The sequence below is a fragment of the Micropterus salmoides genome, unplaced genomic scaffold (genome assembly GCF_014851395.1).
Source record: "Micropterus salmoides isolate LMB-PRFRI ecotype aquatic unplaced genomic scaffold, ASM1485139v1 Ms_hic_scaffold_3, whole genome shotgun sequence".
NCBI classification, from domain to species: Eukaryota; Metazoa; Chordata; class Actinopteri; order Centrarchiformes; family Centrarchidae; genus Micropterus; species Micropterus salmoides.
Genome location: NW_024042261.1, coordinates 13,855,659 through 13,867,831, shown reverse-complemented (window position 1 = coordinate 13,867,831; position 12,173 = coordinate 13,855,659). Strand labels below are relative to the sequence as shown.

At 40.5% G+C, this 12,173-nt stretch overlaps 1 protein-coding gene across 1 annotated transcript; it reads right to left on the bottom strand.

Moving 5' to 3' along the window:
- Positions 1-9,965: 9,965 nt before the first annotated feature.
- Positions 9,966-11,402, bottom strand: ly6d (lymphocyte antigen 6 family member D). Its single transcript, XM_038692883.1, has 3 exons — positions 11,143-11,402; positions 10,735-10,839; positions 9,966-10,589 (listed from the first exon to the last, which is right to left on the bottom strand). The coding sequence occupies exons 1-3, from the start codon at positions 11,192-11,194 to the stop codon at positions 10,510-10,512; spliced, it is 237 nt and encodes a 78-aa protein (XP_038548811.1). The 5' UTR covers positions 11,195-11,402; the 3' UTR covers positions 9,966-10,509.
- Between the last annotated feature and the right edge of the window lie 771 nt (positions 11,403-12,173).

Here is a 12,173-nt window from a genome sequence, read left to right as displayed (position 1 = left end):
AGAAGAGGCTTCATGTCCAGGAAAATTACATTTTATCTCTAAGAACCAATGACACTATAGATCCATAGGGATCTTGTAATCTCTACACCAGATCATCCTTTTTTAGACTATTTTCATCTATTTTCTCCCAAGTCTTGATAAGCTTTAACAACTGCTTTGTGTCCCTCTGCACGTGCTCATTGGGTATCAGCAGAGGTCTTATGCTGAGAGATGTCAAGTGCATGCAAAGTCACTGACCTTTAAAGTCAATCTGCACTGTTGGTTGGTATCAGCCCTGAGTGACCATTGAACTTGCTGCATTGAAAAGCAACTGACACAAAGAATCCCAGTGGGAGGTTAAATTGTGAAACCAAAACTGTTTAATATTGTGGTGCCTTTCAGAATCCTTAAGAGACCCATTCAAACCCACTGTAACACCATGTTGGGCACAAGTGCATCAAAAGGGCATCACAAAGGCAAAGAAAACTAAAGTTACTTCAGGTAAGATACTTCATTATCTTCCCTGAGCCTGCAACTGCAGTTGCACTAAGCACTGCACAATGTAAATGTGCATGATGCAGTAAAACTTAACCATCAGAAAATGACCCAGAGCATACTCAGATCTTTTTCGAGGACTAACTAATGATTGAAAAACACATCTCCACCAGCAGAAACTTACATTTGGTTCTGAGAGATCCACATCTGTGATAGATCGTGGGACCTTTGGGGGAATCTGAGGTTTATGTTCCCTTTTCAGGCTGTCATCCTGGGCAGCGGCCTGCTGCTGTTTTCCTTCCCATTCTTTCCCATGGGACGTGGCAAAGTCATGGGAGTACACACGATACTCTGTTAGCGGCCTCCGGCAGGTGTGCTGGATAGTCCCCCAGGCAGGACTGCTGTCGCCTGGGTTGCTCCAGCGCTGGTGGTGGGTCGGCGTCACTCCACCAGGGAGGGCGGCAATGTCTGTGCCCGGGGTTTCGTTTTCCTGAGCGGGGGGGATGGAGGACCTCCCTATGTAAGGCCTCCTGTCTGACCTATATGGCACGTCCAGGTAGTGGGGTCCCATGGGTGGGCTCAAAGCACATGGTGGGGAGTGCACTGAGAGAGAAAAAGAAATACAAATGGAAAACTGACTTTCGAGAGTGACGAAATGTCAGGGATGTTGATACCTTGATACCCGTTTTAACTGGAATCAGACAGCTGCGTCATGTTGAGGTGTTGCTGCAGCAAAAGTGTTCATTACAGCAGAGAGTGACTCATAGTTCCGATGCTTTCCCCACTGAATGTTACAACACTACCACAAAACTATCTGCATTCACACAAAGAATTAATGATTTGTCTCTTTTAACATTTACTTCACAACAGATTGATAACAAAGACAGTGACGAAATGTTTTGCACAGGAAATGGGAGACCGTCAGCGACACCACCTTGCACATCGAAGCAGCACCGGAAAGAGAGTAGAAAGACCTATGAAGATGGCCAAACATGATCGATGTGTCCCCTGTAGGGATACCATGGAAGTGTTGAAACACTTAAATGCAGAAATATAATTCAGAATTTATCAGAACAGAAAGTTTATGCACTTCTGGGCTTCTTTTGCTACTGTAGTCTAGTATAGTCATAGCTTGGCCACTGATCATGCAGATGCTAGAGAGGTCACAAAGGACTCAGAAGTAGGGGGACAGTACCGTTATCTCACCTGTGTAGTTGTGACTTTTCTTTGACCCCTCTTTCCCGCTCTTTCCACCTGGTTTCTTTCCAGGCTTTTGGCTTCTTTTGACAGCAGGTTTAGACTCTATCGCAACGCCGTTGGCATGGACACTCTGGAAACAAACAACACATATAAATACTTTCATTCCTAAATATCTACATTGTTACTATTTTTCACTTCATGTAGCACAGCTCAGTTTCAAGCCTTGCTAACAGCATAGCTCTAGGGATGGCAATGTCGGACCTCTGTCTGTTGGTTGGTCCACCACTTTGGTGCAGATTGAAATATCTCCGCAACTACTGGATGGAAATCCCATCAGCGTCAGCTGTAGTTTGTCTTTAGTGATAATTAGTGAATGTTACCATGCTACCATGCTCAACTCTGATGTTGAGAATGGTCAATTGTAGGCCTATACTTGCCATACTTGCTTGCTTGACATTAGCATTGCTGTTGATTTGCCTCACAGAGGTGTTTTGTGTTCATAAAAAGACGAGACACAATATTTTCTGCCAAATCCCATTTGGGTCACTGGTCCTTTTAGCACATTGTGAGTTGCTGAGAGCTGCTGCTGATCCACTACTGGCAAGCTCTGTTTTGTTTGCTTCTCACTATGATGGGCATTAGTCAGAATGGGCAGCGGGTGAGCTGGCATGAGGTCTCTAAACTCTCCCTACCCCAAACACACAGAGACACACATACCGACAGTCCATTTCTTGTTTACAAGTCTCTGCCATGTGGCCCAGAGATTACACAGAGAGCAGTACCCTCTGGACCATCTGCACCGTATTAAAACCCCTATCAGCATTTGCGTTAAATGATTGTGCCATTTAGGCCACCACAGGCTCTCTGGATGTCACAAGCAGGTGGCAGCTTGAAACTCCTAAGTTGACACAAAACAGCCTGGTGTGCCATGATGTGTCAGTGCTGTATGCATAACAGTGGTGCAGAGATATAAACGAGGGTGTTTTAACACACCTCACATGTTATTAAACAGAAGGACAGGAAGATCTCAAAAACAGTTTCACTCTTTTTGCGGTTGCTGCTTGGCCAATCTGGATTTGGCCTCAATCCCTCATGGCTACCGACCTATAAACTATTCCACATAATTAATTCTATGTTACGCACACCCATGCCATAAAAAGTGCAGAAAGCATTTGAAAATTTATGTTGGGTGAGAAGCTGGCAGAGAAGACTGCTATGGCGTTATTTATTCCAACCTGGCTGGAGGGTGGTTTCTCCTTTTTCTTTGCGCCAGGATGATGAGCTCCTTTGCCTTCTTTGGTTTCACTTCTGTGTTTAGGCTTCCTCGTCTCTACAGGGACACAAGATATTACAGTGCAGATCTCATCAGGTTAGTGAAACACCAGAAAACCAAAAAACCAGAGGTGACCCAGGAAGCTGATATGTTCATGTGTTTCTCTACACCTCAGGATTAAAGGATTGGTTCACACTTTTTCTAGTTTGTCATCAATAATAACAGACATCCTACTGAACACTGAAACAAGTTTTGCTTGCTTTAATCATTCCTTCTCTTCATACTGGACATTAAGAGATCCTTTGCTAATGCACTTTCAATTTAAGTGATGGGGAACAAAAACCATAGTCCTCGTTTTGTGCAAAAATATAATCAAGTGGCTATTTTCCAAACAGTCTAATGCCAACAGTTAGAAAATACCTGCCTCTGCTTTGTTTTTTTAACATCATGTACAATCAGGCCTGTGTAACATTATTAAATCTTCAGTAGTTTGGGGTTCAATGTTGGTTGTGAATTGGTTGGAAAGCTCAGCCACTGTCTTCAGACCTCATGCTGAGAGTTCAAATGAACGTTTGAATATATACGTAGATGAGCTTGACCTATTTATTTCCTGTTTACCTTCATTGTGATTGTTGGTGATGTGGACTAAATCTTCTCGGCTCTTGGTGGGCTGCCAAACTGCAGTATTACATCCGGGGTTATCTGCCGTGAAGGGAGAAGAATCACAAACATTGAGTACTTCAAGGATGAATGGAGGCCACAGAAATTGTTTTTGAGTCACGAACAGGCAGCCTTGTAGGTTATTGGAGGTTTTAACAGTATTTTCTTAGCAGCTTTGAAAAAAGCTAATTATTTTAAATGTCTTGATAATTATGATGATACAAGTGACTTCATGGATGGCAACACAAGAGCTGGTGTTGTGTCTTGGCCATTGTGTTTAGTTACACTGAATGAACATGAAGTGAAAATGAAGTGACTTTCTTGCTGCTCTCAAATCTCTTTTAACTGACCATCTCCAGCATTAACAAAACACAAAGGAAATTGTTTGTACTCACCCAGTGTTTCATTATCTGATGCAGATTTAGATATATGTGTTCTGGAAGTGAAATTAACAGAAATATAGTATTATGCAGTTGCCTTTAGTGTTTGAGTAGATGTGTTCAAGCCCTTTAGTCTGACTTGACACTTGACCAAAAAGACAACCATCACAGAACATGAAGTTAAAATCTCATCGTGAGAAAGTAGATTGATTGTGTGCAGAAGTACCCTGTGTGAAAGTCTGATCTACTTTTACTATGGGCTGAGAGACCACACTATGACCACAGAAGCAAAGCTGGGGTGGTAAAGGTGTTGAGGGGACTGGGGACTCTAAGAAGGTGGGTCTTCAATCCGCTTAGTCCAACTAGCCCCAAAGCCATAATCTGCCTTCTGGTGGCCCAACAGTCGGCAGGGCCCTGCTTCTCAAAAAACATTCACTACCAGTCAAACTAAACAATATATATATAATTGTTTTCTGAGTCATGGAAAGCTTTTTTCTGCAATTGTGTCTAATGGGTTGACAATCCCTGTTCTTTGCATTGCATTGGTCAGACCAACTGAACTGAAGATAAGGATGAGGAGAGGAGCACAGCTGAAGAGCCCGTCTGCTCTGCTGCAGGAAGGATTTACAGCATTAACCCCCTAGTGAAAATACAAAGGGAGCTTTTCAAGTCATATTATTAGTGTATGGGAAAGCCCTTTCACTTGCATGGCAGATTTTCATTATGGTTTGCACGCACATGTAACTAAAGAAACAGAAAGCAGGCTATATAGTAGACTCCCAGAAGCCTGGATTCCTGGCAGGAGTGTTTTTTAATACAGTTTCAGTGTCTGTTTACAGCAGAATGACATTATTTGTAAAGGAACATGTAATATAATATAAAATAGATTTAGCTGTTAGCTAACACCAATGTGATTTGATGCAACTAGTACCATGTCAGCATGTGAGCTCACCTCCTTTTCTTTTTATTAGAGTTGGTCCCCTGCATCTGAGGCATATCCTGAATGAAAACATTCAGATGTTAGTGTTGAAAAAGTCATGCAAAATAAACCAATTTCTGTCATATTCAGTTGGATTTGATAAAGACATCAGTGTTTAATTTTGCGGCATTAGTGGCATTTCATTTACATGACAAGCTTGAATTAAACGTTTTGAATTGTCTGGCTTCAGCAGCAGCTGTCAACTGGCTCTGTTCATTATTACATAATCGGCTTTGTTTTGGAGGTACAGTCTGGTGGGTGGGAGCCCAAAAGTCCCAATTCCTCTGAGAAGTGACGCCATACAATCTGGTCATAATCTTTCACATGGCTCCACCATTCACAATCAGGACGACATGCATGTGTGTGAGACTTGCTTAAGTGTGTGATTTTTTCAATGTTGTGTACACACACAGAGTGCATCCCTCTCACCATAGAAATAGATCTCCCAGAGCCTCGCCACTTTGTGTTGTCATCCAGCAGGACTGCTGGGCTGCATGAGCGGCTGCAGGAACGGCTGCACGAGCGGCTGGAGGAGCGGCTGGGTATGGGCGGTGGTGGACCATCATTGGAGCTCTGCACCGCCTCATACAGGCTGTCCATAGACCCCTCCTGATGCCATGTGGGCAGATGGACAGACACACAGCTGTTAAACAGTTGAAGTTTGGCAGCAGGCGCAATTTATGAATAGATTGAACCTATCCTGTTGGATTAAGTCTGATGAGTGCTTACATTTCATATCAAGCAGGTTTAATAGGTCACACACTATAGTGGTAAGGGAATGTCCTTCTGTATAATGACTACTTCTCAACTGTAAAGCACACACATCACTTAATGTTGTTTCCAGAGCCTAAAACGGAGAAAACCTAAAGAAATATACAAGACAGTCCACATAAATCTTCGTTTCATAGCCATAAAAATTAGAGTGGATTTGTTATGACTGTAGGGATATGCTACTAATGCTGCTCCAAAGCTTTTTAAATTTGCTTGTCAACTATGAATGTAGGGGAGGATTGAAAAATACTCAATACAGATTTCAGCGTGGATTAAAATGTGTTCGGCTTGTTTGGATTCCTTCTAGGAAACCACAACCAATTTCTCTCTTCATCCACCTCGTCCAGTGTGTACGGTGCCTTCTTATCTGGGTATCCGGTTATTTTCTGCATATTTTAACACTACTTCCCTTTATTCATGCTTCTGACTGTTAATATGTCAAACTGTGGACGTAATCTTGGATATACGAACGTATATTTCACCCAGTTAAGTTTGAGCAGTACCCTTTTATGACTCTTTGTGTGGTTAAACATTAGGCCAAATGATTACCTAAACCAAACTACATATTAAATAATATCTCTTAATATCTCGTGAACAGGTTTGTGTTTGCACAAGAAGTCATTGTACATGTAATGTGGAACAACAGCTACAGAGGGGACAATCAGCACAATCACTGTCAGTGTTTACTGTAGCAAGATGTTAGTTGATCCCCAAAAACGGAAAAGTTTCTGTATACATGTCCTTATGCCCATGTGTAGCATGACAGCTGCAGCAGCATCTGACGGACCATATGTGTGAGAAGTGCACATGTGCCTGCCACCACCCACTTGTCTTTACCCCTGTAGCTTCACTTATCAGTGCTTTAACAATACTTTCTGCTTTCTCCTCTAGGATCCCTTGCATCATGAACACATAAACCTCAAAACATTAAAGTACACAAAACAACTGTATCAAAGCAGATGAGGTTAGAGAAGCATATTTACATTTTGAGACATGATCTGACTACAAACAAGAACACCTGCCACTTGTCACCTGTCTTTGGGATCATCTCTAGCTCATTTAGAGGCTGACACATGGCAATAACATCCCTGTACTTACTTACACAGCATTTTCTGATTCACCGATATTGTTTTTCTTGCTGCCAAGGTCACATTTGCATCACAGGACTAAGCTCTCTTTTCCCCTCAGCTAATCACACACAGCTTGTTCGGGTATATGCAGAAATTAAAGCGTGTCTCTTACCAGCGAAAAGCAGAAAAGGTTCATGTTGGCTGAGAGGTGTCCTGGTGTCGTCTGGCGGAGGTGAAACAGCGAGCTGAGTGACAGCCAGAGACTGAGAGACACAACAGCTAAGCGAGAGCCCAGCTCGGGCCGCCTGCTGTCTCCTCAGATTAATACCACAGTGAAATCCTTCCACTAATCCAATAGATGGACCACCATTACTCTACCAGCTAAAGCCGAACTCAACAACAGGCCCACCATTGGTGGAGCCACAAGAGTAGTCTTTGTTTTGAGTCTGCAGGGCAGCCATGCTCTTTTTTTAAGTGGTGATGGAAGTATTACATAATTTACTTATAATATCCTTTAATTAAGTAACAGAACAACAATGTAAAAATAACTAGTCCATTAACAGTAAAATCCCTCATGCTTAAGTATTGTGTAAGTGTTTCCTGCAAAATGCTTCAAAAATAAAACTACTTGTTCTGTGTAAAAAGAAAAAGCCCCTGTGACTGATATATTATTATAAATGGCATTATCAGATTGTTGTGATGCATTGATGCGTAAGCAGGATTTTGCTGTAGCTGGTGGAATTAGTTTTACTTACCATATATATGATTTAATATACTGTTTTTACTACTTTATATACTGGTAGTTTAATTCAATGGTTCCCATCCTCACCCCTTCCATAGGGTCACAAGATGAATCTGGGGGGTTCCTTAGACGATCAATGGGAGAAGAAAGAAGAAAATAACTGTGTTCTGCTACTAAAACTGAGCGGCCCAAACCAGAAACTGCTTTTTTATAATGAGTCACAAGCCAAAAGAAGAACGAACAATTTATCTAATCACTAACAATGTATTGTATCATGTTTACTTATATGTATGGTAAACCTCTAAGGTGAAAAGTAATCACTGATGCTGTCACACATACCTCTTAGGTATAGTACTGGAATAAATGTATTTTCTACCACTGCCTGCACATTTAACATTTATCAGTCACCCTCTTCATTGCCATCTTTTAGGAAAATATTATTCCAACTGTGAGGTGATGAAAAACTTGGAAGTTAGAAAACAAAAACAAAAAAACAAGTGGAGCTTCATATGCAACAGCCTTGCCCCCATGCAGTTGTCATTTAGTAATAAAACAAACTCACGAGCATGGGGCATGCAAATTCGCCACAGCTCTTTCCTGTGTGGGCAGCAGATGAGAGTAGTATTTTCCGTCACGCACTAAATGTGGCTTTGTGCAGCTACTGGGTTCTTCAGAAAGCAAACAATTCCTCTAAATGATGGAAAGTTGTTACATTTTGGTTTAAAGTGAGGCAAATAATATTAACAATAATAATAATCAGCTTGATTTATAGATCACTTTTAAAACCAACATTGCAAAGTATTTTACAAGAATCAAGTACAAGTTATAAAATAATTGATTTAAAACAATTTCAACCAAAACATGAAGGCAGGCAAAACAAAACACATTTGAGAAATAAAAGAAATTTCCAAAATTTTACTTCAAATGAAATCATGTAAAATCAGGGAAAGCTCTTTGATAGAAGTATGTTTTAATAAGGGATTTCTCTGATTGAGCCATTTTTTTCAAATAAAAATGTTTTGGGTGCAGTGATTTTATTTTTCATCTGAAGTCACTGGGTCAATCTGTGTATCTTTTGGACAAACCCAATGTACAATGTGTGTGTATTAACCATTAACATATTAACTGTAAAGGTCATGGTCCATTAAGCCACCAATCATCCACCGTTGATGTCTGAGCTGCTAAAGAAGAAACAGCTGGAGAGATTAACACTTATGACCCACATTTCCATGCTGAGGTGACAGCATGGTTTGCTATAAGTGGAATGATCTGTGAGTATTTTCAATCATCCAGCTCATTCTTCTTCGTCAACCCATTGTTTTATTCTAATGTTTTATATTTGTGTTTGTGACCTGGCGTGAATGCCTTTGTTTTATTTACGGTTTAAAAAGGAACATGAGTCCTATGTGAACGAGCGTTAATGATCAGAGAAATATTGCAACTGAACGACTGAACCAAATAATAACTTTACCACTAACTTCAGTCCACTTTGCATGGTTTATTGAAGTCTTTTTAAAATGGTCAAATTACTCAGCATATTCTAAGATACTTTCTCTATTCTTAGCTCCACATCAAGCAGTCTGCCTCTGAATGAAATATGCTCCACATTGTTCTGATTCTGGGCATGGGTCCAGGCTGCCAGGTACAGTACGTGTCTTACAGTAACAGGGTGTGACATGGTTGCCTGTTCTCTGGAAACAGGGTAGAGTCAGTGAATGCTGCCAGTCAAGACTCACAGGTCGGCCACATGTGTGGGTGCATTTCTTTGTTTGTTACTTAAAAAGAAACTATTTGCCTGGCTCAGTGGTGAAAGGGGGATGATAAATGAAATATCTAACATCCCTTCAGCATCAAGTCAAGTGGATCCGTCATGGACCCAGTTGGGACATTTGTACTTTTCCATATGGGTTGAACATGCAATTTCCCTTTTTTTCTCAAACAAACAAACAAATAAAAACAAACTAACGCCTGGACCTATAGGGAACCAATTTACCAATTTGCGGCCTGACTGGTTCAAATGCCAGTCTATCACAAATTAATTATGGCCTGCGTGTTTCATGCAGGCAAGGACAATTGGCTTACTGTAAAATCTTAACCCCCTTGATGAATATTATTTGTAGGCCTAATAGGCAACTGACTGTTGGCCCAGTATAAAGGCACCCTGTGGAGTTTTTTGTAAAAAAAAAACACAGTTAGGTTTATATTTAGCATTTCTCACTAAACTGCAATGCATTTTCTTCTATATGAAATATTTGCAGAGCAGATCTGAGAATTTTTAAATATTTTAAATATATTTAATCTATATTTTTGGTTTGTTTACATCAGCCAAAACTCTTCTTCTGCACCGTCTTTTGCTATAGCTACGTTTCTATGTGTATTACCACCAACAGCTGTCTATGATTAGAATAACATGACACCATGGGCAGGATTTTTTATTGCGTCACCTGTGAGATGAACATGAGATTTTTCTTTCCTCATCTTTAACAAATAAAACAGTTGAAACAAACGATAATGATGAGATCAATTTACATATTTATTTTATTATTTAAAGATTTGGAAACAGAGGAAGCAGTTGGAGTCAAACTTTACACTGCAGCAGAGTCAGATAGCGACCCACATAGCAGTAGGCTGTTGCAGTGACCCACTAAGTGACATGAGAAAGGGATCAACTGTGTGCCTGCTCTGCTTCCAGCTCTAGTCCCTTAAAAAATCCTGGCTATCTGGCTACCAGTGTGTTGCGCAGTTTGCACAGAAGGCTATTGGATGATGAAAAGAGGCTAAACAATTCAACATTTGTAGATTTCATTGAAAGTCAAGACAAATCAAAAACAGGGTTGTCCCGTTAAAATCATATATACTAACAAATTATCTTCCATCATGTTCAGATTTAAGCAATTAATTCCCTCATAAGATTTTGATTAATCAGAAAGTGAAAGTGTACGCTGAGTGATGCCTCGGATCTAGCAAAGGTCATCTTGGCAGCAGGTTGTATAAAAGTCCTCTGCACAGAAATCCTCACAAGTTCGAGAAAGTTCATCCACTGTTGAAAAACAAATACGACAATATTCAATGACTAGACCATCCATCTCTCACTGTAATATCTAATATGGCTTTTTCCAATAATGAAAACACACGTATTAAAACATGGACATAAGAGAAGAGAAAGTAAACATAGCAATACGTACGTTTCTGAAAGGTCTTGCAGTATTGAGCTGATGCCGGGCAGTTCGTCTCGCTCTTACAGATGTGATCGTTCTCATCTTCACAGGTGTAGCATCTCAGTGCTAGCACTGATGGGAAGACAAAATCCATCAAAATTTACTATGGAATTTCATCTGCTATAATATTATGAAGTTATATAGGTGACATCAATATAAAATTGGACTGTAGTGGGAATATTGGATAGCTTTTCATTATCAGGAGACATTTGCCCAGCTCTCATCGAGGAAGTCCGGCCACAGGTGTAATGCATCAGTGATCAAATCAAATGGTTCCATTATAGTTAAAGGTTCCTATGAAAATATATTTCCCTAATTTTTTACCTTTTCCTTAGTGTAAAAATATGCAAAAATGTAAACACAAAGTTCCCTTACCTTGAGTGCTACACAGCAGCACGAGCAGCAGCGTGACAAGCAGGACCTTCATGTTGTCAGACGGTATGTGGACAAAACTCCCACTGTGGCACTTTTATACTGGCACACGCCACCTACCAAACTAGAACTAGGTGGTGCCTTGTGTACGAAATTCCAGTAAATGTATTTTCCTTTCAGTTCTACTGTCCCACAGAAAAAGTGAAACCTTAGCAAACAAAGAGTTATTTTATCTGCTTTATTCTCTTGCTCATGAACCAAGTGTTGTGTTGCAGGAAAATCAGCTAGGGTTGCTTTTTACCCTCTCCTATGGGCTGTTAATGATGCCGTTTGTAGCCTCAGAATTTCTAAGATTACCTTCATGTCTGAGCCCTGAACAGGATTGTGTGTTCAGCAGGTTAAACTGCATTTTTCCATTCTTGGCTCTGCACTCAAGAGGACTAATTTTACCCTGACACACTGAACCGGCGAGAAAACATCGCTCAAACAACTTGACAATATGTACAATTGTGTTGTTAGTTTGTCTTGGTTTTCTTGGCCTACAGCCTGAAAAGTCCCTGAAAACATTGCCCCTTTGATACAGTAGGTTGATACCTAAAGTTGATCAAGTTACCTTGAGCATCAGGGTGCAAGTGTACTTTTTTAATTTTTTTTTTTTTAAAGATTAAATAGAAATCTTCATGAATTATTATCTGTTTCCCATCATAATTGCAATTAAGTATTGTCATTTTATCTGTGAATCATTTATTTACCTCATTAATATTACTCCATACTCAGTTAAAGGTGTTTTAATAATGCATCAAATATACATTTGTCCATTTTAAAACCTTGACACAATCAAATAAGACTTCCGTTATGTATATTTCCTTTAATGCTGTGTTCTACCTCACACAGCCTGTGCTACTGGACTCGTCTACTAGATGAGGACGCAACAGCTTGCTCCGTCTTTTCAAAAAGCAAGCTGCAGCAGGGGACAGCGGTGACTGCGTTGTCAGGGATGCAACTGCTAGGGCTCAAGGCAGCAGCCTTGTGGT